Source organism: Rattus norvegicus, chromosome 17, assembly GCF_021556685.1.
Source record: "Rattus norvegicus strain SHRSP/BbbUtx chromosome 17, alternate assembly SHRSP_T2T, whole genome shotgun sequence".
Lineage (NCBI taxonomy): Eukaryota > Metazoa > Chordata > Mammalia > Rodentia > Muridae > Rattus > Rattus norvegicus.
Genome location: NC_141550.1, coordinates 15,337,199 through 15,363,832, shown reverse-complemented (window position 1 = coordinate 15,363,832; position 26,634 = coordinate 15,337,199). Strand labels below are relative to the sequence as shown.

The 26,634-nt window shown below is 49.4% G+C and overlaps 1 protein-coding gene and 1 long non-coding RNA gene across 3 annotated transcripts; one reads left to right on the top strand and one right to left on the bottom strand.

Annotated features, from left to right (window-relative positions):
- The first annotated feature begins 241 nt into the window (after window positions 1-241).
- LOC148000029 (uncharacterized) lies at window positions 242-2,272 on the top strand. The gene is made up of 2 exons (XR_015641512.1): window positions 242-292; window positions 580-2,272. It is a non-coding gene; the product is annotated as an uncharacterized LOC148000029 (long non-coding RNA).
- Window positions 1,846-17,954, bottom strand: Susd3 (sushi domain containing 3). 2 transcript variants are annotated; one of them, NM_001107341.2, is given in 5 exon segments: window positions 1,846-2,349; window positions 7,342-7,530; window positions 8,866-9,013; window positions 10,289-10,477; window positions 17,840-17,954. In NM_001107341.2, coding segments are annotated over 5 exon segments (813 nt in total). In that variant the 5' UTR covers window positions 17,931-17,954; the 3' UTR covers window positions 1,846-2,153.
- Window positions 17,955-26,634: the final 8,680 nt, after the last annotated feature.

Sequence of the window (26,634 nt, the reverse complement as noted above, 5' to 3'; positions counted from 1 at the left end):
GGCCAAGATGAACTTGGGGCTCTGAAGTGAGTGAGAACCGGAGAGCCTGAGCTACAGTGAACTCAAAGTTCATTTTGAATTTACATTTCAAATGATGTAAATTATGAGGCACCTCCAACCAGGTATGCATTTCGTGCAAGCACACAGCTTCCTGTAACAAACCATTCCCTTCAGAGTGAGGCCTCGGGCCAGTAAATTAGGGTTTTCATTTATTTATTTATTTATTTATTTTTTTTTTTTTGGTTCTTTTTTTCGGAGCTGGGGACCGAACCCGGGGCCTTGCGCTTCCTAGGTAAGCGCTCTACCACTGAGCTAAATCCCCAGCCCCTCATTTATTTATTTTTAAAGACAGTCTTCCTACGTAGATCAGGCTAGGCCTCTGCCTTGGGGTGAGTTGCTGGGATTACAGCCCCAAAGGATGGTGAGGTAACTATCTGTATTGCTGAAAGTACTTTATTAATATTTTATATTCTACTATGCAAAACTATGTCTGCCTAAAATGTCTGAGTCTTTTTTTTTTTTTTGGGGGGTTCTTTTTTTCGGAGCTGGGGACCGAACCCAGGGCCTTGCGCTTCTTAGGCAAGCGCTCTACCGCTAAGCTAAATCCCCAACCCCTGTCTGAGTCTTTTTAAAAGAACCCTGGTCGTGTGATGGCTTTCTTGGGACCTCAGTTTCTTTCTACCTAGCTCTGGCTATCCCAGAACTACATAGAGCAGGCTGGCCTGCCTCCTGAGTACTGGGATTAATGGAATGTGTCATCATACCTGGCAGGGCTAGATTTTATGAAACCGATTTGACAAGTCGCTGGCTTCCAGGCAACTGTGATGGCTTTGACTTGGACACTGAACTCCTAAACACAGGATGTTAGGTAAGGGCTCTACCACTGAGCTATAGTGGGGTTTAGATTTTTTTGTTTTGTTTTTTTGTTTTGTTTTTGAAATATGGGGGAGGGGGGTCTTGCTGTATAGTCCAGGCTAGCCTCCAACTCCCAGCTCAAAAGCGATCTTTCTGTCTCAGCCTCCCAAGTGGCTAGGACTATGATTGTAAACCCAGCAGATGTGATGGCTTTGAAACATGTCTACACTTCTGCTTTCCCACACCAGTGATGCCCAGCTGACTGGGGGTTTCCTGATGAGTAGAATATGGGAAGGCAGACAGCTTTCAAGGCAGAAGACTGTAAGGCAATACCCTCCATCTGGAGCTCACATTGTATCTTACCTTGGAAATCAGCCTCCAGGCTATTAGGAAACTGGGGATTGGGAGGTGCCTTGGAAGGGAAACTATTCCCACTAAGACTTCAGAAGGTCCCCACTGACCACCAGCAGCAAACACAAGACCTGTGAGTAACCAGAGCTCAATGACTCCCATGTCTCCAACAAGCTCAGAGCTCCAGGGGACTGATAATACGTGATCAGTTTCATGACAACCAGATTGGAGGATTTGTTGGGATGGCCACCTAGACAGTGGTTTCTACCTTAGAGCGAGTTTATAATTAATTAATTAATTAACTAATTAATTAATTTACACAGGGTTTCCCATAGCCTGGGGCAGCATTGAACTTACTGTGTGGTTGAGGACGGCCCTGAAATTCATATCCTCCTCCCCCTACCTCCCAAGCACTGGGATTACGGGCACAAGCTACCTTGCCTGGTTTGTACGGTGCTGGGGTTACTGAAGCCTTGTTCTGCATAATACACAAGCATTCTGCCAACTGAGTTGCGTTTCCAACCCCACTCTGTTTTTATGCAAAGAAAACACCTCTACTTCCCTCACCTGCAATTACAGATGAAGTCCTGGGGGCCCCTGATTCCAGGCGGTGCACCTCTGCCCCAGAAGATCATAACCTGCAGTGCTGATCGTACTTTATTAATATTTTCATAGTCTACTACGCAAAACTATATCTGCTTAAAATGTCTGTCTCTCTAAGAAGAACCCTGGTTGTGTTGACTTCTTTGGGACTGCACCCCAGTAGCAGTTCAATGAGCAGGTCCCGTAACAGCCACAGAGGTCTCCTCCAGGAACGACTGTTCCCCACTGGAGCCCCAGCCTTCAACGTCAGCTAGGCTCCCAAAGGCCTCCTATACCTGGAGGTGACTACCCTGGTCGACATCCAGCCGGACAAATGTTGAGTTGCAGGCCTCTGGCTAGTGGGGTCACCCTGGAAGGTACGCTTTGGGCCTCGTGGGATTTCCAGGGGCCAGCCCTGCAGAGTTCATTGCGTGGACCATCACGTAGGTGTGTGGAGAGTTGGAGGAGCCACCAGGGCTCGGAGCTCCCATCTTGAAAGTCCAAGGGTCTTTGTCCCCACTGCGGGTCACAACGGGCTGCTCTCTGATGTCGCTGTGGTCTCTGAGGGAAGAGGAGGCAAGAGCTGGGGAAGAGAGTGATGAGCCTTTTGGGGCTCACCCAAGGCCTTAATGGGCTCAGGCTGGACCACTGCCCAAGGGGCCATCTCCTGTTAGAAGTGCCACCCCCAACCCCTGCCATAGGATCTTCCTGGATCTCAGCTCTCTCATGGCTGCTCCCAGAGAAAAGGAACTTGCTGGGTATGTTTCAGTGTCTGTGAGAATCATAGGAGCCCAGCTCCCTGACCAGGACCTGGGGATGTCTCAGGGAGGAAAAAATATCACCACCTTTCCTCGATATGTCCCCTTTGGAGGCTGGTTCACCTACCGTCCATTCTATACCCCCAATCCCTTCAGCTCCCTCACAAACCAATTCTCCAGACTGACGAGCTGGCCCTGCCTACCTGTTGGCCCCGTTCCAATCTCTTGCTTCTGGACTCCAGGCCTCTGCTCTCTTCAGATTGCCTGGCTACCCACCTCTCCTCACATACACCCCCTCCTAAGGTGCTGTCTCTCCCTCCTCCCACAGTCACTTCCAGCATCATCTCCTGGACAGGACACACTCCCAGCCCAGTGCTCCCTCTATCCCTCCCCCTATGAGGAAAACTACAGGTAGAAGAAATTAAGCAATGGTCTAGTGGTCTTGTGAACACATGAATGAAATAATAAGAGCTAAGATCACAGGCATGTGACACCAAGTACAGTTTCCACAGTATTGGGAATTGTAATCCAGCCAGGGCCTCGAGTATGTAAGGCAAGCCCTCTGTTGCCTGAGCTCTTATATACTATATTCCCAGTCCTCGGCACAGGTTTCTTTACTGATGTTTTGTTTTGTAACTCTGGCTGACCTGCAGCTAGATAACTAGACCAGGATGGCTTCAAACTCACGGAGTTCCTCTTGCCTCCAGAGTGCTGGGACTACAGGTGCGTGCCACCATCGCCAGGTAGCATTAAGTTTTTTTTAACCTTACAATAAATGGGACAAACTCAGTACCTTCACTTAGGAAGACAGCAAGCATCTGGAAGAATTTAGGATAGTATCATGTCAGCAAGGTCAGAGGGCAGTCGTCTCAATAACAAGGCAGTGTGGGCCTTGCTAAAGGGGCAGATGGCCCAGGTCTAGAGCACACTTCTACCTGGGAACCCAAGGCCAGGGGCTTTGAAGGTTAGGGGCTATACCTCCACCTGGGCAGAAAGCCCTTTCTGAGCCCAACTGTCTCGCATTCCTCCCTACTCCCTGCCTTTTGAGCTATACCAACTAGAGCTGACTCTCAGGGTGGCCATCATCTTTCTTGTGGTAGTCCCCCTCTGCATAGAGCATCCAAGTCACCTAGAGCTCTCCCAATCCCCTGGAAAGTGTTCTGTAGCAGTCTCCTCTGAAATTGAAACATTCTATCCTGAAGGTTAGCTCCTTAAGCAGGAAGGTAAACAATTCAAAAGAACTTCAGGAAGTCCCTGAAACTGACAGATCCACTAGGCCCTCCCCTGCCAAAGTAAACAATAAAAGCTTAAAGTTCCCCTATCAGACAAGAAAGCTGAGCTGCCATGATGATGCGGAGATCAGACCAGTTGCCTAGAAGGAGCAGAAACCAGCTGAGCTGCCTGAAAGAGGTTTATATCAACTTGAGTCACTGGGATGGGACTCTCTTCAACCTGCTGAGCTGCCTACTGGCTGTGCAGTGTGTTCCAGGTTCCCAACTTTTGGGAGCTGTCACCCATGTAGGCCTTGGTGATGTAGTTCTTTGAGTCATTTCTGCATTGGTTCACCAAATTGGACTTTGGTTTTTTGTGTGTGATCCCTATCTGGGATGAGACTTGTGTATTGTGTCTCCCCAGGAAAAGTTCTTCACATAACAGGTGGGTAAACACAATTCCATACACAGTTCTGTAGCCTCACTTGGAGAGAACATTCCTCATAAGAATTGGCCAAACATGAGGAATTCTGGGACAAAGAATCAAACTACTTGACTTAAGCAATCTGCTCCTAGGATTAGCCCAAAGAGGTTACCTAATAAAGAAAAATGAGCCAGGTAGACATCTGTAGCTCTAGCAACTCAAGAGGCTGAGGCAGGAGGATTCTTTAAGCTCAGGAATTCCAAAACAGCCTGGGAAACATAGCAAAACCAGAAGCCAGGCAAAAACAATCAAGGATAAGACTTCAGGCCATCATGGTAAACAGGACCTGTCATGAGGCTGAAAGCTGAAGGCAGACCCAGTTTCCAACATGAGCATCAGACCTTGTTACATCATACGTGACATGGAGTTACACAAGTGGCCATCTCCATGCCTCAGTTTCCTCTCCTACACAAGGACAGATGCAGTTATAACAATGATGACCAATATTCCCTGAGATCAAATGAGCCCAGGGCAAACAGTATAGGGTACAAGTACCCTCTTGATTCCTGCAGTCAAGGCAGATGAGGTGTGGAACAGCCAAGACCCCAGAGAAGAGCAGGGCTCTGCTGCCTTAGGTGACCTAGTAGGACAAAGAACAGCATCGGGCTGGCCCAGAATGCACATAAACCCAAGTTCAAAGTACATCAGAAGAAGCTGAGTGCAGCCATGCAGGGCTCCTGCTGCCAAATAAGTCACCAGAGCCAAAGAAAGCGAAGGACTGAGGAGGAGCAGAGGGCGGCCCTCCAGGGCAGTCACAAAATTTTCCTGCTGGGCGTGGTGCCAAATGCCTATAATTCCTGCACTTGGGAGGTAGAAACAGATGAATCCTGAGTTCAAGTATATAATCAACCACCTAGTGAGTCTGAGGGTAGCTTAGGCTACATGAGGCCCTGACTCAAAACTATTTTTTTTTCAATGAAATGGACAAAGAATTAGTGAGCTTACTGTGGCTACTCCACAAGACACCAGGATCTCAAGTCAGTGCACCACCTGGTAACCCCCAAAATCACAGCAGGTCCAGGAGGATCACTTTGGGCTCTTAGCCTATGGTGAGAACCCCCTCATGCCCCAATAGTAAAGGGACCTAAAGGACTCAACCTCAGGTCAGAGACCACAGGCTTGTCTCTGGCAGTCTGTGACTCTGGTGCAGTGGTTCTCAAGCTTCCTAATGCTGTAACCCTTTAATGTAGTTCCTCATGCTGTGGTGACTCACCCCCCAACCATGCAATTATTCTCATTGCTACTTTGTAACTATAATTTTGCTACTGTTACAGATCGAACTATAAACATCTGTGTTTTCTGACCCTGTGAAAGGACGGAGAACAGCTGCTCTGATTTGAATGAGAAATGTTCCCCACAGGCTCGTGTGTTTGAACACTTAGTGCCCAGCTGGTGGCGCTGTTTGGGGGTTATGGAACCTTTGGAGGTACAGCCTTGTTGGAGGAAGCACATGATTGGGGAAGCGGTGGCTTTGATAGTTTACAGCCTAGACTTCAATTTCCTCTGTACAGCTGCCTTGTACAGTTGAGAGGTTATCTCTCAGCTTACTCTGACTGCCTCTGGCATCAAAATAAGCTTTCTCCTGGAAGCAGCTTTTGATCGTGGTGTTTTAAATCACAGCAACAGAGAAGTATCTGGTAGAAGCCTCCACAGAAGACCCATGATAAGAATTCATGGCTCAGTGTCTTGTGGGGAAGCCCCAAAAAGACAATGGATTTGTAGTGGTTAATTTTTTGTTTTGTTTTGTTTTGTTCTGTTTTTCAAGACAGGGTTCCTCTGTGTAGCCTTGGCCATCTTGGACTCCCTTTGTACTTTGTAGACCAGGCTGGCCTCAAACTCTGGTATCTGCTTGCCTCTGTCTCTGAAGTGCTAGGATTAAAGGCATGCACCATCATGCTGGGCTTTTGCTGGCTAGTTTTATATCAACTTGACATAAGCTAGAGTTATTTGAAAGGAAGAAACTTCAACTGAGAAGATTCCTTCAGAAGATCTGGCTGTAAGGCATTTTCTTAATTAGTCATTGATGTGGGAGGGCCCAGCCCATTGTGGGTAGGACCACTCCTGGCCTAGTGGTTCTGGGTTCTATAAGAAAGCAGGCTGAGCAAGCCAGTAAACAGCACACCTCCATGCCCTCTACATCAGCTTCTGCTTCCTGCCTCCTGTTCTGTCCTGACTTCTTTCGGTGACGGAATGTGATGTGAAAGTGTAAACCGAATAAACCTCTTCTCCCACATCTTGCTTTTAATGGAGGTGTTTCACCACAGTAATAGATACCCCAGTTAGGACAGGGTATCTGTATGAGACTTCCAGGCTAAACTTCACAAGTCCATAGCATGACGGACAGAAGCCTGTCTCCTCCATTTAAAGAGCCCCAAAACCTGATGCTGAGCACAAAGTCCGGCACACCAATGGCACCAGCAACCCCGGAGGTGTCTTCTACTCTATTTACCATCAAGGTAGCCAGATTCTAGAGTCAGAAAAGGCATGTCCTGGGCCTGAAGATACAGCTCAGTTGACAAAGTACTCACCCAGCATGCACAAAGCCCTGGATTCAGTCCCTAGCATTGCACAGACCGAGTATGCCAACTTGCAATTCCAGCACTTGGAAGGCAGAGGTGGGTGAATCGGGAGTTCAAGGTCAGCCTGGGCTACAGGAGACCCAATTAGAGACAGACAGACAAACACACAGTCGCACAAAGAAAGACTGTGCTTTTACTAATTCAGGGAAAAGAGAGAAAGAGCCATAGCTGATGCCTACCTAGAGCTAGGAGAGAGAGAAAGAGAGGGAATGTAGAGAGCCAGCAAGAGAGAGAGGGAGGGGGGACTGGCTCTGGCACAGCAGACAGCACAGTAGGAGGTACAGGTTCTCTGCAGTTCTCACATCCCAGAGTGTACACTAGATAAGGCAATTGGGAGGGCTAGAGCACTGGAAAAGCTGAGGAGTTGAGAGCTGAGGCACCAAAGAAGTAGGTGCACCAGGGTCCCCAGAATGTGAGGTGGCCAGTGTCCCAGGACCTGTCAGAGCTTGGTCTGGGGGAAAGGTCCCTGGGTCTCTCTCTGTACCCCAGCACACCCCCACCCTATGACTTAGGTAACCTACGTGGTGAAGCTGTGGTTGTCGTGAGCCTGGCTGTGCTGAATCCCTGGCTTGCCGCCACCACCACTGGAGCCACCACTGCCACCACCGACGCTGCTGCTGTTATTGTGGTTGTGTCCCTTGAGGCCCAAGTAGGCAGCCTGTACGGTCTCCAGGTCCTCGCCTCTCAGCTGGTACCACAGCTGAGCCGTCCTGGAGGAGAGAGTTCAGGATGAAGGGAGAGACAACCGCTTGTCTCCCCACAGCTGTGTACACGCAGAAATACCTCTACACAGCCCATCTTGGCTCTGCGTGGCGGTGGCCCGCTGACCAGCAGCAGGTCACCACAGGCATGAGAACGGGACACCTGTGCTGTTTGGATGTTAAAAGCCCAAGGACGGGGGGGGGGGGGGGGGGGCGGGGGGCGGGTGGGCTCCAATTAAAAAGGAACTTAGCAAACAAAAAACTGACTGCTGAACTCTGCTTGCTGCGAGTGCCACAGAACAAATGGTGCTGCTCCTTAAAAAAAAAGGTTTGCTTATCCGTTTAGTTTTATAGTGCTGAACAGCTAATACAGGGTTTTAGTTTTTTGGTTTTTTTTTTTCGATAACACTTTTATTTTGTGGTAGGAGGCTCGTGCACCACAGGGCACCCGTGGAGGTCAGAGGACAACTTGTGGGAGTCGGTTCTCTCCTTCCACTGTGTGGGTTCCAGGAACAGAACATGAGTCATCAGACTTGACAGCAGGACCTTTTACTCACCGAGCTGTCTCTCTTGTCTCAACAGCACCCTTAACAGTGAATAACACGGTGAGTTTAAGTGCGTTTTAACACAATAAAACAGTGAGAAAGAGGAGTCAATTACTGCCAGGTGTGGGGTATACAGGTGTGGGGGTGCACAGGTGTGGGGCTGCACACCTGGAATCCTAGGACCACATCTGTGAGGGCAGTGATGCCTACCTGCCGTGTAGGAGCATCCATCTGTGGCAGCCCAAAGTGCCACCAACCCAACAGGCTGGCATATGTGTATGCAGGTTCACTAAGTGTCCCCTGTGTATGGACAGGAAAATGGTGTAGTGCGGGAAACACTTGCTGTGCAACATGAGGACATGAGTTCATGTTCCTAGAACTCTTTTTTTTTCTTTTTTCCTTTTTTTCGGAGCTGGGGACCGAAAGCAAGAGCTCTACCACTGAGCTAAATCCCCAACCCCATTCCTAGAACTCTTACAAGCAGACAAGAGGTGGAGACAGGACTCCTGATAGACACCCAAAGTTGTTCTGTGACTTCAACATTCATACATGATCAACTGCATAGGCACACAGAGACAGAAAGACTACATGCCTGTACACACACACACACACACACACACACACACACACACACACACACCCCGTGTCTTCACAGCCCAGCTATAAGCCTCAGAATCCCAGGAACCACATATCCATGAGAATATGTCCTGTATCCATAGATGGACCTGTGGGACACCCAGACACTGCCAGGGAACCTCACAGCCAGGCACACCCTCGGAAGGACGTGAGGCCACTGTACCTGTCAGCACGCCGCTGCTCACTCTTCTGTACACACTTGAGGAGGCAGCAGGTGAGGAAGGCCATGGACATGAGCAGGATGATGGCACAGCTCACAATGGAGGCGATCACTGCCACCTTGAAGCCAAAGGTCTCGTGCGGCGGCACAGCTGCAAGGGAAAAACCACAGCTCCTGGCAGACCTGCTAGGCCCAGAGTCTTTAGGGTGGGGACCACAGGAAGGTCCATTTTGGGGGACATCATTCAGGCTTTAGTGGCTAAGGTAACAATTTGGAAAGACTATGTTTAAAGGGATTTATCAGGGAAGACATTCTCAAGAAGGGGGCATTTCAGCCCATGCAGGCAAACCTATCAGGGGCCTTCTCAGCCCATCTTCCTGAAAGAAGCAAGAATGATGGCTATGGATAACCTTGTGCAGGGTCAGCTGTGTGACTGCAGCTGACACTGAGAACATGCTCTATTAGCTTCTCTGGATTATTCTGTGAAGAAGATCCCAAGATTATAATTCAAACAAGCATATATATATATATATATATATATGTATATATATATATATATATATATATTTCCATGGGCTATATAGTCCAGGTTCCCAGGCCGTTTTCAACCACCCCCGACTCATGCTAACCATCTAGAGTTTAGACTCCAGCTCTCAGAGACAGGACACGCTCTAGCCAATGGTGGATGAAGGGCTGTGAAATGGGAGACAGCTAAGAATCATCCACAAGATGTAAGGGTGTACCCTTTGTCCTCAGGGGTCTCCTAACGCCATAAGGCTCAATCCTGGGACACCTGACCACCACCTGAATTATGTCCTTGACAGGTTAGCCCTGCCATTTTCGGTTCTTAGTCTCTCAGAACCTAGTCCTTAGAGATACCCTCAAATCAAGAGATTGAGCTGACACAGGATGGTAGAGGAAATACTGCTGTGCATACACGTGCAAGCGCCAAGCTATTGGCTGTGCACTAATGTAATATGCCCACCTTCGCTTAGGAAAAGGTCTCACGAGGCCCTAGACAGTCAAGACAGGTTCTACACATACAAGCAGACAACTAGAATATGAGTCTTCCTTTCCTGAGATAGGGGATCCAGGGCTGGAACAATCCTGGCCCTCTGTACTCCCAATTCCTAGAATTCTTGGCACCTAGAACATCCTTCAGGGTTTGCCTGAGGCCTTCATGAAGGAAAAGAAGTGTGGGTAAGGAAGTAGGTAGGTTTGTTTCCCCACTTCACAGATAACAGATAACAGAGCGCAAGCTTAGATGGCACTGGTAACCAGTCAGGGGCCAGGGCAGCAGCAAGGGGTTGAAGCCAGCAGTGCATCTGTATTCAGACATGAGAACTGGGGAAGAGAACTGTCAATGTGGGCTAGCCTATGGCTGGGGCAGATGAGCTGGCACAGCTCAGGAAGGAGGAAGACATACCTTTGCACACAGGGCTTCCTGAAGACCAGTCAGCGGTGCTCCCATTCCAGGCGCAAGTAAGGAGGCCAGACCCCACCATCTGATGGCCAGAGGGGCAATGGAATATGAGCACAGTCCCCAGTGAAGTGCCATCTCCACGGACAACTTGCAAGGTGCCTTTAGGGGGTGGATGGAGCTGAGCACATGTGCCTGGAGAGAAAGGGGGCTGTGAGCCTGGGGTGTGGGCAGCAGAGGGCAGAGAGGCGCTGCCACATCCTTCCAGGAGGCCCTCCAGAGCTGGGGTCTGACCAGCTCTATATGGTCTGTAAATCTATACGGTCTGAGGATTGTGTTATGACAATAAATGACGATACACAATGATTAGCAGAGACAGAGGGAGGGAAAGAGAGAGGAGAGAGAAACATGAAAGGTGACCATTCGTTACCTCTTAATAACTGAAAGATAAACATTAACCCAGATGAACAAAATTAGGAAAAGATATCTCGAAAGTAAACGAAGCTCCAATCCCTTTGATTTGCAAAGAGATCTTACCAATGAGAGTTAAACATGCAATTTACTTTTAAAACTGAACTAATGTGTAAGCAAGGAATGCAAGAGATAAAATGTCCAGTAGCTAGGAAAACATCCTTACCACACAGCAAGCCAAGAAGCCTCTACAAGGTGGCTAAGGTTTTTATTTCTTTTTTAAAAAATTTATTTATTTATTATATATGAATACACTGTAGCTGTTCAGACACACCAGAAGAGGGCATCAGATCTCATTACAGTTGGTTGTGAGCCACCATGTGGTTGCTGGGATTTGAACTCAGGACCTTTGGAAGAGCAGTCAGTGCTCTTAACCACTGAGCCATCTCTCCAGCCCCGGTTTTTATTTCTTAAATTATGCATATATGTATGTGTGTTTATGTCTGTGTGCATGTGAGTGCAGGCACCCTCAGAGGCCAGAAGGGGCTGATTCTCTAGAGCTGGGTTGCAGGCTATTGTGAGCCATCTGAAGGATTCTGGGGAACAAGCTCGGGTCCTATATGAGAGTAGCAAGTGCTCTCTTGTTGTTGGTACTCATAGAGACCAGCTGTGCCCACCTCGCAAGCGCTGGGATCGAAAGTGTGACCCACTTGCAAGTGCTGTTAACCACGGAGTCATCTCTCCAGCCCCAAGGTGGCTGGGATAGATGAATAAAAATGAGACGTGGTATCCCTCTGTGGTACAGCACTTGCCTAACACGTACTAAGGCTCTGGGTTCCATCCTAACATGACACAACAACGAATGATGAAGATGAGAACCAGTATTCCTTGGGGTAGAAAAGTGACTCCCCAGTGACAGCCAAGCCTTCTTGGATAAAGTGTGGTGAGTGTGAAGGTAATGTATTACCTTCACCATGATGCTACCTCCATTCCTGTAACAGGATGTTCACCTCAGAGCCTGGCGGAACGGCAAGAAAGTGAAAAACAGTCACATCTCCAGCAAGAAGCACAGATTCACTCATCAAGGTACCAAAAAAAAAAAAAAAAATTGCTAACACGCAGCCCCAAACTGTAGCAAGATGCTATGAAGCAGGGACAGCAATATTGTCCTTAAACAGAGATGCTGAAGGGCCAAGGAAATGCTGGCTCAGTCAGTAAGTGCTTGTCATGAAAGCATGAAGACCAGTAACCCAGGTAACTCATTGGCTGTGAGTCACTAGCTGGCAGCCATAATTTGAATTCTGTTTGTGTGTTTGTTTTTCGAGATAGGTTTCTCTGTGTAGCCCTGGCTGTCCTGAAACTCACTCTGTAGTAGACCAGGCTGGCCTCAAACTCCCAAGTGCTGGGTTTAAAGGTATGTTGCCACCACCTCTGGCTATAACTTAAACTCTTGATTCCAGAGTCTCGTCTCTCTTCATGGAGCACCAGCTGTCTCCATAAACATCAGGGTTGGACTGAAGGACGCTGATCTCACAGACAAATCAGACGCTACACAACCCTTCTGCCTTTGCAGTATTCTGGAACATGGAAATTCACTATCTCTGTAGCCAGGGAAGTGGACATGGGATTTTAGAGCTGTGGTAGACATGGCTAGGCAGACGATGGCCAGCCTCCGGGCTCTTCCCCAGGATGCCAGGCAGCCAACACTTCCCAGTCCTCAATTTAGAGTGACAACTTCTGCATTCTTCTGCAGCTGAGTTAGCAGAGTGGAGGCCCACCCTCACCACCTGCTACCAGCTTGGTAGCAGATAAACAGAGAGGAGGCAGGAGATAGCAGTACCCACAGTGGTTCACCAGAACCCACAGGGGTCCACCCGCACAGCGCTTCGCTAAACAAGGACTTCATCAGAAAGGGTCCTGGCTGGTAGGGGTGGCCAGCAGCACAAGTACGCGCCACATAGAACAGCTGTGACAGACCAAAGCCTTCCAAGTTGGGCCAGCCCGGGCTGGGGAACCAGAGATTGACAGTTGCCCTTATCATGTGGGGACTTCTTACCCTGTGTTTGTTTCATCTTCTACAGATAGAACACCAGGCAGTGTTTCGAGAGGACTGGACGAAATGTCTGTGGCTCATCAAGGAAACCACTGCCGTCCACTTCCCCTAAATACATCTTAGCTGCAGGGCGGGTGGGGCACCTCGACGGTCCCCACTTGGTTCACGCTATGTCTGTCAACAGCCACATCCGGTGCTTTGGGGAGGGCTCTGCTGGGAGGGGGTGCTTGTCGTCAGCTAGAGACTGTAGGCCTTGGTACACCTCACAGCCAGCCAGTCACGAATCTTAAAAGGCAGATTTCCTGCCCTGTCATTGAGCCTCCTAACTGTGGGGGGTGAAGGGTAAAGCCACCGACCAACCACCAGGGAAAAGAGGACCAGCCAGCCCTGCCACACTGGCTGTCAGAAGCCCAGGAGTTTTTGGCAAATTAAAGAGCTAAATAGACACATGGAGCATTTGTAGTGCAAGCCCAACACAGAGAGGGATGGCAGCCCCCAGAACAGATCTGGAAGACATCAGGGTGGAAAGAACAGCCTGGTTAGGTAGACTGGGAGAGACTTGGGACAGAGGGGCTTCAATTGCTGCCCTGGTCCCAAACATGGCATTTCTAGCCAGCAATCTAGAGGACTCACAGGGTGGAGAGCCCCAGCTGCCAACTACTATTCTTCTATTACAAGGTAAATAAAGAAGTTTGGTCAAAGGAAAGAGGTGGACAATGGGGGTGAGCCCTTCCTCCTTGTGTTACTCAAGGAGACTTCCAGTCAGGGACGCCCAACTTCCTCTAAACTGAGCTGAAGGACGCCTTGAGAGAGTGGCCCCAACTGGGAGTAGCCCGGTCTTTCCAACCCAAGCCCCCAGACTTTTCCCCTGTTATGAGAGCAGAGGTAAACACACGGGCTCCTGGGGCTGATCCAGCAGCAAGTTTCAGCCCACATTTCACACTGACCGCAGATTTCCCCATCTGCAAAATGGGTTTCTGCCTTACTGGGTCACAGGGAGGGTGGGGCTGTGTGGTAGTGACACAGAGGCAGGGCTGGTCACAGAATTAGTGCCTTGGTAGACCTTGAGCCAGAGTCTCATGTACTCTCTAGACTACCTTGAATCAACCCCTAATCCTCCTGTCTCCCTCCACGTTCCCAGTGAGAGGATTATTGTGTGCTCCCACAGTAGGTCTATACCATGCCAGGGATGTGATCCAGGGTATCATGCATGCCAGGGAAGTACTCCACCAACTGAACTACATCCCTCAGGACTTTAAGCAGTATCTCAAACACGCCAGGCCAGGCTGGCAGTACTTTACTCACTCTCTCTCTCTCTCTCTCTCTCTCTCTCTCTCTCTCTCTCTCTCTCCAAGTTCACAGCCCAAGGAACCTCCTTCCCCAGACCCCACTGGGTCTCTTTCACCCATCCCTGGGCCTGCAAGGCCAGTAAATTCTACTCTGGGATGAACACATCTTTTAGAGAAGGAGGCTTGAGGCCCACAGACTGGGTCAAGGCAAACATGAAGGCGGGCACCCAGCCTTCCTCAGCCTGAAAATAAATGTATGGAAAGCGCCAGGCAGGCAGAGATGGGCTGTCTATGAAGCCCGCAACCCCTGGGTGTACCGGCGCAGATACTCAGGAGGGTGAAACAAGATAGTGAGTTCAAGGTCGTTGTGAGCCACACATGGAGACCTCTTCCAGGCACACAACTGCCAGAGAGGCAGAGGCAGGTGGATCTCTGAGTTAAGAGACCAGCCTGGTCTACAGAGTGAGTCCTGGGACAGCCAGGACCTCACAGAGAAACCTTGTTTCAAGAACTAAAGGAATGAACAAAAAGGTACTTGCTCAGAGAAAGAGAGACGCCCTCCCCAACTCAACTTACAGATCCACAGCTATTCCCAAGAATATCCGACACCTCACAGACTCGCCCCATGCCCGGCATCTAAGAATCAAGCCCCATCTGCCCCTCCAGAACCAGACCCAGCAGGCACATTTCCTAACTGAACTAGAAGACACCCTGGGTTCCTAGGAAGACACTTGGCTGAGCTGACAAATGCTTTGAGCCCTCTCTGTGCACGGCCTCTGGACACTGGTCACTGCATATCTCCCAGTCCTTCACTGTGTCCATGCATCTGACCCTCCACCCTCTGGGCATGGCACTGGTACAGATTTTACTTTGGGAACCCTTCAGGCCGCTTTTTGTAGAAGTAAATCTTCAAGAGAGTGAAAAGCAACAGAGAACTAAAATGAAATGGCATTAATGCTCATGCGAAAATCACACATGTTCCAGTCTGGCCCTCCAGGCTTAGGGGATGGAGTGAAGGGCAGGTGGGCACAGCAAGGCCAGCCCATGAGGGTCTTCAGCTGTCCCATCTGACCTTTCAACCCAGTCCACCTGCAGTAGCTCTGTTCCCAGGCCCTGCCACCCCGAGGTGCCTATAGCTAGATCTGGGAGGGCCTCAGATCTCCTCCCCCAGTCCTTGAGGCCAGCTGGATGCCTTGGGAACAAGTCTTGTTTGTTAATCTTTTATCTGGAACCTTGGACCACAGGCAGGGCCAGCATCTTCTGTCCTTCTTGAGGCCCATGGTCCCCTCACCCTGACCTTTTTAATACATTCATTCCCTTTTATGCTGGCAGAGGTTGTGTGAGTACAGTGAAAGGGAAGGCAGGCCTCTGGGCAGAGCCTCACCAGGACTTTGGTAGCCAGGCCTGTGTTCTCATGTGCCAGCAAGTCCTTACATAATTTTCTCTGGGTCTGCATCTCTCCAAATGCCAAGTGTGAATTGTGAGGCAGGGGTGGGAGGGGATGGGATTCAAACTTCTTAAAGGTGACTGATATATGCATACACAGACGCTCTGACAGCAGGACCCCTGGACACCAGCAGCCAGGACCATGTGAGGTCCTAATACTGAGTATGTAAGGCCCATAGCCTGGCTTAGTGTCCTCAGGGCGGTCGTCTGTTCTCTCTGGGCCCATCTTCCTATGCCCCAGACACCATGGGCCATCTAGGCGGGGCTCCATACCATGAGACAATGTGTTCTCTTTCTGTGGCATAACAGATATTACTCTAACCAAGGAAAATGTATCTCTGAATCTTCTGGGGTGTATATGGCAAGGGAAGGGGATGTCATGCTGACTCACACAGGCCATCACTAGGCCTTAGTTTCTCCTGTGTAGTAATGGGCACAGCAGGCTGCAGGGATTGAAGCTGAGAACACATCCAAAAAGGCCCACCTGCACCTATTCATTGACCTCCTCTCCTTGTACTTGTCAAGGTCCCTTCTGCGGTTAGCAGGAGGTGGCTTCCAGCCACTGGAACCCTGTGTTCCTGGAAAACCTCCCGGACTAACGAGTTCAGGAGCTGCCCTGGGAACAGAGCCAAACCCTCTATCCAGTCTAGATAGAAGACCAGGGATGAGTGGGGGTTCGAGGGATGACAACACTCTTAGTCCTGCCCTGAGTCCGACCCACAGGAGAACACAGACCTCCACAATACCTCTGGCCTACTTAACAACGGGCCCATTCTACAGATTGTGGGAACCACACATCGCTATTGCTTTATCTCCCAGTTATCTCTGGACAACACCAAACTATCTCCACACAGCTTCAGGCCCCTTCTTTTCCCTTCCCTTCCCAGCCCATTAAGCAAACAAGACCGGCCACAGGCTAAGGAAGTCCCACAGATTATTACTCAAGAACAAGGGCTCTCTCTCCAGGTTCTCCGCTAACCCTGTCCATAGCCTAGAGGCAGGAATACAGCACTCACCTTTTATCTCATATGGGAACTGAGGCACGGGGGCACACGCTTGGAAGCTGGGTGCAAAAGACACACTGCAAGGACTAGATCTTCCCTGAAGCCAGGCAGGGCAAGGGACAAGTGAGATACCGACTATCAGACTTTCTCCAAAGATTCCTATGCAATTAGCCTTTTGTTTGCAAACTCAGCAGGGCTTCAGGCTACCCCAGGGCCATGGGATAACCTCAGGCAAGGCCATCCACCTCTCTTTGCTGGTGACACCTACTTCTCCAGACCAGTAAGCAGAAGGTACTCACAAGAGTGTCCCCTCTCCCCAGCAGTACCAGACCAGGTTAGCCTCTTCAAACACAAAGGCACTCACTCACTCCTGTGGAGTAACAGTTAGAAAGCCAAAACTAGCCACACTTGTGGGGCCAGCAAAGGGTCGGCATGATGGAATGGTATCAAACGAATCAAACCCACTAAGGGTTTCTCAATCGACTCTTTTCACAAGGGATTGTCTAAGACCATTAGAAGACACAGTTATTTACAATAGGATTTATAAGTAGCAAAACTACAGTTATGAAGTAGCAACAAAAATAAATTTATGGTTGGGAGTCATCACAACACAAAGAACTGTATTAAAGGGTTGCAGCATTACGAAGGTTGAGAAGCACTGGGCTAGGGTGAGAGCAATGTGCCTCCAGAACTCAGCTAAGCCCTCCACAGTGGCAAGGCACCTCCTGGATGCACAGGACTGAGCTCTTGGGAGAAATGCGGTTTTGGTGGTGCTTCTTAGAGTTAGCAAAGCTGACGTCAGCATTGTTTCTCGCCCTTTTGGCTAAGATCAAGCGTAGAACCCTCTTCAGCACACTTAACAACCGCTTTCCCTCCTCCTGCAGACCTCTGACCTTTTAACAGCCTAGAAGCAACCCGGGTCCTGGTTGCTGGATAACTTTAGCATCTCCTCTCTCACCCGCTCACTTTCCAATTTGTAAAGTGAGGCTGGAGTAGTCACCAAAGATAACAACTCTCTGCGGCACAGAAGACACTCCGGGTCACTCCCTCCAACCCCGGGCCGCACACCCGGCCAGGTGAAGCCGGCGCCAACTTCCGCAGGCGTCTGGGACTGCGCGCAGCGACCGTCGCTGATACCCTGCAAACGCTAAGGGGTACCTGCCGCCTGGTTTCGGCTTAGCTGGGGTCGTCCGCTGGATCGGCGGGAAATCAAGAAGAAAGTTCGTTCTCGGGAAGATCCTGGCGGTGCGATGCACGCCCCCTTCCTGGACAGGGTCCCCAGCACAGCAGCCCCTCACCCTTCCACTTCTCTGTCCGTGAAAAGGGCGCCGAGACCTGCAGCCCCAGCCCTCACCTGTCTGGTTTCCTGGGACTGGCGGCGTTGTGTTCCCTGCACGCCCCCGGGGCCTCGCCCGGCCCCGAAGGGTCCCAGACACTCGGCGCATCCTGAGTGCTCTGCAGTGGTCAGTGGAGCCTGCCGAGGTGGAGGCGGGGCCTAATTGAGGGGCGGGTTGTTGGAAGGCGTGGCTGTCTCTAGCCACACCCAGGGCGCGCCTTCCGAGACACTAGTGATGAACTTTAGTCGGGTCCTGCCTACGACTTGCGGTGGGCCGGGCTGGCCGAAATGGGAACTGGACACCTGGTGGGGCAGAGAATGGGGAGCCTCCAGACTGATCGCCCCGAAGTCAGCGCTTGAGCTAGAGTCCTTCTAGCCGTTTGTCTGCACACCTTTCTTCTCCCGACCCACCTCTGCACAGCCGGGCCAGGCAGGTGACCTTGGAGAGTGCATGTCCTGGTAGACCACGATCTCCAGCGTCCTCACTCTCTTCTGGAGTCAGGGTTGGTTACACCCACTAATATCTCCTTTTCACTTGAACTCCCGAGTCACATCTGATGTGTCTTTCTTCGATATCCTTACATTGAAATCAAGCTTAGGTCCGTTCTGCCACATTGTAAAAGGCAGGTTCATCCACAGAACCCACTGTGATACCAACCCCTCTCCCACTCCCTCACCCCTACCATACTCCAAGACGCCAGAATTCCTGGCCACATAGCCAGAGATCCCTGTGTGGTTCCCTCTCTGCCAGTGAGAGCAGCTGCCTGTAGGCTCGGGGATGGGACTTAGAGGGATCTAAAGTGCCCCTGATTTGTGGGTAGAAGCTGTGGAGGATGTGAACACACACCTACCACCGGGTGTAGCTCAGCTCTGCCCCTCCCCACTTCCCCTGGTGCTCAACAGGTTACTGGGGAGGGGGATGCTTCCTAGGCTTGCAGAACAAAGCACTACAGATAGATTTCCACAGAACAACAGAACCATGTTATCTGGTCATACAGGAGGTGGGGCCAGAGATGGGGTCTGGGCAGAGCCAGAGCTCTTCAAAGTCTCCAGGGAGCATCCTTTTTCCTCTAGTTTTATTTTACTTTTTTTCGTGTGAATAGTTGGCCTGCGTGTACGTGCACCTTCTGCGTGCCAATGGTTGGCTGTGTGTCACCATGTGGGTGCTGGGAACCAAACTCAGAATGCAAGAACAGCGAGCGCTCTCAGTTGTTGAGCCATCCTTCCAGCTCTTGTCTTCTTGGTTCTTTACCCAAGTCTCAATAGAAAGATGAGAATTTCACCCCCAAAGCCTTTCACAGTGACTCGAGCCCTAACATTCCATTGTCAAAGGATAAAGGGTTCAGATAAGAGCTGTCCATGGGAACCACTTGGAATAACTTCCTGATGGTAAGTTGGAGGGAAGGCGATGAGTTGGTTGTGCCTGGGTTATGACCACTGGGCAGTCCTACCTGGCAGGGTGATGGCTCGGAGACACTTTAGGGGTGTGCGTGCGTGCATGCGTGTGTGTGTGTGTGTGTGTGTGTGTGTGTGTGTGTGTGTGTGTGTTAGGGGGTTGACTACTGAGCAAGCATCTGCCACCTGCCAGGCCAGCTAATGGGGCATAAGAAGGACCTGTCTGTCAGGAAGCTGGCTCCTCCCCCTCACACCTGACTGCCATTGGGCGGTGAGGTTACAGGCATTCTTCATTCTGGACTTCTCCCCTCCTGTGTTTTCTGACTTTGCTACAATGAGTGAGCAGATTGCCTAATCAGAAAATAGAAAATAGGGCCAGCAAGATGGCCCGGTGAGTAAAGGTGCTTGCTGTGTACTTGCTGCATAGGCCTGGCTACCTGCATTCCGCCCCCAAACTCCACCAAGGGTGGGAGGAGAGAACCACGGAGTAATCCTCTCCTCTGCCTCTCCCTCTCCCTCTCCGTCACAAATACACACACACACACACACACACACACACACACACACACGTGCACACACATGCACACACATACATATGCTAAATTAAAATTTTAAAACCAGGAAACAAATATGTGAGGGGGAGGAGGAGGACGAGGAGGGAAGGAGGGAGAGAGGGAGGGAGGGAAGGAGGGAGGGAGGGGAGAGGGAAGGAAAGGAGGGAGGGAGGGAGGGAAGGAAGGAGGAGAATGTCTGTAGAGAGGCCAGAAGGCAGCAGCAGACCCTCGGAAAGCTGAAGTTACTGGCAATTGTGAGCTGCCTGATGTGCATGTTGGGTACCAGACTCAGGTTCTCTGCAAGAGAGCGTCAAGTGCTCTTAATGGCCGAACCATCCCTCCAGTTCTAGGTAACAGGTATTTCTCAAAGCATCATACTGGCAAACCATCTCAAACATCCCCAAAGCCACTGTGCCTTGTCAGAGAAGATGTAGACTAGTTAATCAAGGTGATCCGTGCCTGTGACCAACACTTGGGACGTGGTACCAAGAGCAGCAGGAGTTCTATCTAGACCAGCCTATATCTGAGACCTTGTCTCCAAAACCAAAACCAAAACTAAAGCCAGAAACAAAACAAACAAAAAACTGGGAGGGAAGGAAGGAAGGAAGCTATGAGATGACACTCATTCGACAGACAGGGAAACCAAGGCTGAGAGAAGGGTCCATCTGGTCCAAGGTCACTTGACTGTAAGGGTTAGCCTCGTTATAGTGATCTGAAGAGTGTGTCGTGTCCTCCCTCCCTCCCCCCGCTCAGCACAGCTTTCCAGAGGCAGCCTTGTGTTTTCATTAGGGGGAGGCTGCTCCCAGATAAGCCGGGAGGTAAGAAGGTGACCTGATAGCCCAGGGGTGACCAGAGGCTTAATACTCAGGGGCCTGTTAAGCTTCTTTGATACCTAGCACCCACGTACTGACAAGGGCTGGCCTCTAGAGCCTAGTCGCCTCTAGACAAGCGTGACAGTACAGCCCCCCCGCCCCCCCGTGATGCCTTCACACATGCTAGATCCGCAGCGGCTTAGTTCTTAGCAACTGTGGGGTTCTGTGTTTCATTCGGACTCTTCCTGTCTAGCTGCGCCTAGCTTCCTGGGGTCCGGGGTAAGGTTCCACTCCTTTGGGGGCTCCGGTCTCTTTCTCCAAGCCTCAGTGAAAAGGACAGTTCGTGGCTAGCCAACTCAATGAAGGTATTCTTTTCTGTGCTTTCTTTTTTTGTGGATCAGTAAGTTTCGTTAAGGGCGCACAGGCACAGGTAGTAGGTATATCACAGAAGACAACGTATCCCAGTGAGGGGAGGGGCCTCTAAGCTCCTCCCCTTCTAGGGGGAGGGACTCTTGACCCCTCCAGGATAAGGCTTACAGGGGAAAGTGTCCCACTATCCTCTAAGCCTGGTGAGACTCCGCCCCTGAAGGTTACTAGAAGATCTCCCACTGAGCAGTGCCCTGAAGCCCAGGAGAGGGTCTGCCCTGAACAATGCGGTTCATTTCAGATCTTCCAAAACAGCCTTTTACTCTTTCTACATTAATTATCTTGGGTGTTTTGTTATAGTGGTAGAAAAGATGATGATCGGAGAGTGATTTGGCCCAAAGCAAATCTGAACCCCAGCAGCAAGTTCCATTAGGAATTTAAAATAGCGCCCTGTGGCTTAATGCTGTCTCCTGAGCCCATGTAAGACCCTGCTCACTGGGGCCTTGGTAGCAGCCACCAGCCTTGCTTTCTCCAGCTCGTCTCTGCGCCCTCCAAGGTCTGACGCTTTCAGTTTACCCATCTTTGCCTTCCTGTCCAAGCTATTCATGTGTCTCCTGGTGTGACAGTCTCAGAAAAACCTGTCAGTGTCCTGAGTAACTCGTGGATTCCATCTGGCAAGAGCTTCCACCCCTGATATTTCTGGATTCCCTCTCTGTTCTTGGATCTGAGATGAGCCATGACCCATGACCCACATCCTAATCTCTTCAATAAAAATGTCCAGCAACACTTTAAACGTGTGTGGTTTTTTTTCTTTCTCTTTTCTTTGTTTCTTTCCCCCAAGCCCCAAAGGTTTTTCTCTGTAGCCCTGGATGTCCTGGAACTCACTCTGCAGACCAAGCTGGCCACAAACTCACAGAGATCCACCTGCCTCTGTCTGCTGTGTGCTAAGATTAAAGTCAGGGACCACTACTGTCCAGCCAAATCACTCTCAACAAAGCATTTCCTAATTTAGCAAACTGGACAAGCTGTGGACATGCCCCATGATCCCTTCCTTCAAAGTCTCTCTCCTCTTGCCTAAAGTTTCTTCTGAGATTGAATCATTCCATCCTTTTAGGGAAGCTCTTAAAGTGGGTAAACAACTCAAAATAGCATCAGGAAGTCCCTGAAACTGACGAGACTCCCTAGGTCCCTCCCTCTGGAGTAAGCAATAAAAGTTGAGAGGTCCTCTCACATGAGAGGAAGATGAACTTCAAAGAAGACTCATGAGACCAGACCAGATGCCAGGAAGAAGCAGACACCAGCAGAGCAGCTTGGAAGAGGTTTAGATCAGCGTCGCTTGGAAAGGACCCTCTCCAACCTATTGAAGGCCCTGCAGGCTGTGCAGTGTGCTTCAGGGTCCCAGCTTTTGTGAGCTGTCACCCATGCCGGGATGGCCTTTGGCAGCTGTCTTTGAGTCATTTCTGCTCCTCCAAGTGAGCCCTCACCCGTATTCCTGTAAGTAACCCCCAGTAAAACTCATTGGTTCACTAAGTTGGCCTTTAGTGGCATCCATACTTTTTGGTCTGTCACAGGCTCCCTATCTGGGGTGGGTAGACATGTGTGTGTTGTGTTACCCCATGAAGTTTTGCCACACATCACTGCTCAGTGATTGCTACGAGCACCTAGGAGAACCAAGGCTGCATCATCCACGCCCGGCGGAAGCAAGCTTTCTTTGGGAGATGTCCTTCATCACTGTTAATGAGTTCTCCCTTCCACCCATACTGTAAAACAGTTCACCCCAACTTTCCGCCACTCTGGAAGAGCACTTTCCATGTAGTCAGTGCCCGTTACACTCCTGCTAGGACCCTGCAGGCACGACACGCATCTCAGCATTTCTGCTAACACGGCCAGCGTGTCCGAGATCTCTCTCTCTCTACGCTTTACTGAGTCCTCACCAGAAACACATTAAAATAAATGACCACATTTCAACCAAGATAACCTTTTAAGCCAAAATTAAAAAAAAAAAGAACAAAAAAACCCAAAACAAACCAACAAGAGCAAAAAAAAAAACAAAAACAAAAAAACAAAAAACAAACAAAAAAAACCAAAAACCCTTACACATAATTATTTTAAAAGTAGCAAAATAATAATAATAATAATAATAATAATAACCCAGACCCAAAGACTCGAGACAACACGTTTCTGTACAGTTAGAACGACAGTTCTGAAGCTCTCAAGCAGTGCACTGGATTTTACACTTTAAGTATTAAATACGATTTTATACACCCATCCACCATGGGAGCAAATGTCGTGTCCCTCCTCACCTCCCTCCTGGCCTTTCTTGTTCTCTTTTCTTCATGTTGTGCCTACACGTACATTTGTTTACGTATGCTCCTATGGGACAGGTTCTGCATATGAAGGAGAACACACCTTTTTTTCTCTCTGAGATTGCGTAACCTTGCCTAGTACATCGGCCTGTTTTCCTGAAAGTTTTGTGATTTCGTTTTTATCAGAGCTGAATAGGATTCCACCGTTTAATAAGTAGTACCTGTTAGGTTTTCTAACGGGGGATAGATGGCTGAGGTCCCTATTTAATATTTCAAAGTGGACCCTGCTGACAGGTTCTCCTAGCAGTCCCTCAGTCCCTGTTCCTGGGTCCTCCTGGCTGGCATACCCTGCCCCCTACCCTAAACTCTTCCACCCAGGGCTCGAGTGGCTTTTCTCCCAGCTGCTCTTCCCCATATAATCAACCATTTTGGTTATTTCGTCCTTTTCCTCTACTCTTTTGATACCTTTGGAACTCCTGGCTGCTGTATCTGGTTCCCCTCTCTCTCCTCTCCCTTCCCTTTCTGCTCTCCACATACAGCCCCCTGTGGTCCAGTCTGTGGACCTATGACCCAGTCTGGTCCTGACAGCTCTGGACTCTCCCAGATGTGTCTGCCCCTGGCCATGCTCTCCCACATATCTATAATGAACTTTCCCCTCCATACCTAGGAGCATTCGTGCCCTTCCTACCCTTTTTTAAATTCTTCTTTTCACTCATTAACAGATTCTATTATATGTTAATTTGTTGATGGATAACCATGTTGATTCCAACTATTTGCAATACACATGAGGTGCAAACATCTCTGTGATAAGGTATGGAGGTCCCTGGGAATATGTTCAGGACTGGAATAGCCAGGTTATATGATAGTTCAATTTTTAATTTTTCGAGAAATCTCCAAACTGATTAACACCATAGATATACTAATTAGCACCTTACCAGCAGTGGACAAAAAATTCATTTCTCTCCACATCTTCTCTAACATTTGTGTCAGATTTATTGATGATGGCCATTCTAATTAGAGTGAGGAGGTGTCTCGGAGTAGTTAATTTTCCTGATGACTAGGGATATTGAACACTTTTAAAAGTAATTTTGGCAACTTGTGAGTGTGTTAATCCATTTAGTGTTACTATAACAGAATAACACAAGCTAGGTACTTTATTTATTTAAGATTTATTTATTTATTCTATATAAGTGCACTGTAGCTGTTGTCTTCAGACACACCAGAAGAGGGCATCAGATCTCATTACAGATGGTTGTAAGCCACCATGCAGTTGCTGGGATTTGAACTCAGGACCTCTGGAAAGAGTAGCCAGTGTTCTTAATCACTGAGCCATCTCTTCAGCCCCCTAGGTAATTTATAAACAGTGATGGAATTCTCATGGTTCTGGAGCTAGAAAGTCAATACTCAGATGCTTGTGTCTGACAGGGACCTTCTACTTGCTTTGAAAAGTAGTTAAGAAATCACACAGCCAAAGGGAAGGGCCTTACTTCAACCCTGCCTCCTGAGTAATGGAATTTAAAGTATCACTCTCACACTGTTAACACTGTTGTTAAGCTTCTAACACGTTGTTCTGTCACTGTGACAAAACACTACAACTGGGGCAACTTATAAAAGAAAGTGTTTCCTTGGGCTTATGGTTTCAGAGGGTGAGAGTCCATGATGGCGGAGCAAAGACAGGAGTGGCAGCAACAACTGAGAGCTCACATTTGATCCATGAGCAAGAGAGAGACAACGGGAATGGCAGGAGTCTCTTGAAATCTCAAAGTATCATACTTCCAGCAACACTAAGGAGTGGCACTATTAGGAGGTGTGGCCTTGTGGAAGAAGTGTGTCATTGTGAGGGTGGACTTTGAGAGAGCTTCCTGCTAGCTGCCTGAGGCTGCCTGTATTTCTCCTGTTTACTTTTGGAAGAATAAGGGGAACTCTCAGCTCCTTCTCCAGTGCCACATCTAACTGGACACTGCCATGCTTACCGCATGGTGATAATGGACTGACCCTCTGAACCAGTGAGCCAGCCCCAATTAAATGCTGTTGTTTTTTTTTAAGAGTTGCTTTGGTCATGGTATCTCTTCACAGCAATGGGAACCCTAACTAAGACACTTCTTTTTTTTTTTTTTTTTATTAACTTGAGTATTTCTTATATACATTTCGAGTGTTATTCCCTTTCCCAGTTTCCGGGCAAACATCCCCCTCCCCCCTCCCCTTTCTTATCGGTGTTCCCCTCCCCACCCTCCCCCCATTGTCCCCCTCCCCCCAACAGTCTAGTTCACTGGGGGTTCAGACTAAGACACTTCTTAATCCTCCACAAACAGCCACCAAGTGGGGACCAAATATTCACATACCAGAGACTTAATGTGGGACATCTAGTTCAAGCCACATTGACGCCGTATGTAGCTCTAAGATTCTCTAAGCTCCTTGCGTTAGTGCCTTTTGCTTTGTTCTAAAGAAGCACATGAAGCAGGTGAATTTTATAAAGAAGGGTGGTTCACTCCACTCTCTATTCTGGAGGTTCAAGGGTATAACGTCAGCATCAGCTCAGCTCTGGGAAAGATTGATGGTAAGCGTGCTCATGGGAGGAGGTCACACCTGACTAGGGTTTCACACTTTTTTCCCAAAAAGACACCATGGACCCCCACAACCAGAATCTACGTCTTAAAGGTCTCACCCCTACCATCATACTGAGGAGTGGGCCTTCAGTAAGCGAACTTTTGGGGTAGTCAACAATATCCACATTATCGCATCCCTCAAAGCTCTCCTAGCCTCCCACAGTATCCAACTCACGAGCTACCCACACACTCTTTAGCTCCCGTGACAGCAGCCCCTCCATCTCTCCTCCTCCCCCACCCCCACTGTGTGCCCATAACACAGTCAGCAGCATCCTTTTGTAGGGATGCTGTGCAGGGTACCAGACTTGACAGCTTAGGCTTACAGATGCTTACTCTGTGCACTTAGAACCATGGTTCTCAGCCTTCCCAACGCTGTGACCCTCACACTGTGACCCTGTAATGTAGCTCCTCATGCTGTGGTGACCCTAACCACAAAGTTATGTTGCTACTCCCTCGTAACTGTAACTTTACTAGTGTTGAGAACCATAATGTAAACATCCGTGTTTTACGATGGCCTTAGGTGAGCGCTCTGACAGAGTCCTTTGACTTTCAAAGGAAAGGGGGTTGTGACTGAGAGATTGAGAACTGCTGTCTTAGAGAAGTCTAAAGTTGAGGTTCCTGTTTGGCCTCACTCTGGAAACTTTGGGGATGGTTCTACCCGGGTCTTCCTGGTTTCTGTTGATTCCAGAATCTCCCAGTAGTCCCAGCACTCAGCCCACTATGCTACAGCCCAGCCTCTCCTTCATGCCTGTCTCAGGCTCATATAATGGGGCC

What these genes read in the sequence shown, in the direction of transcription:
- Susd3 (XM_087590426.1), bottom strand. An exon ending in AGGAAGCCCTGTGTGCAAAG is followed by an intron (nt 9,014 to 10,288) that starts GTATGTCTTCCT and finishes TTTCCCTTGCAG; the next exon opens with CTGTGCCGCCGCACGAGACC. An exon ending in GACAACCACAGCTTCACCAC is followed by an intron (nt 2,350 to 7,341) that starts GTAGGTTACCTA and finishes CTCTTCCCTCAG; the next exon opens with AGACCACAGCGACATCAGAG.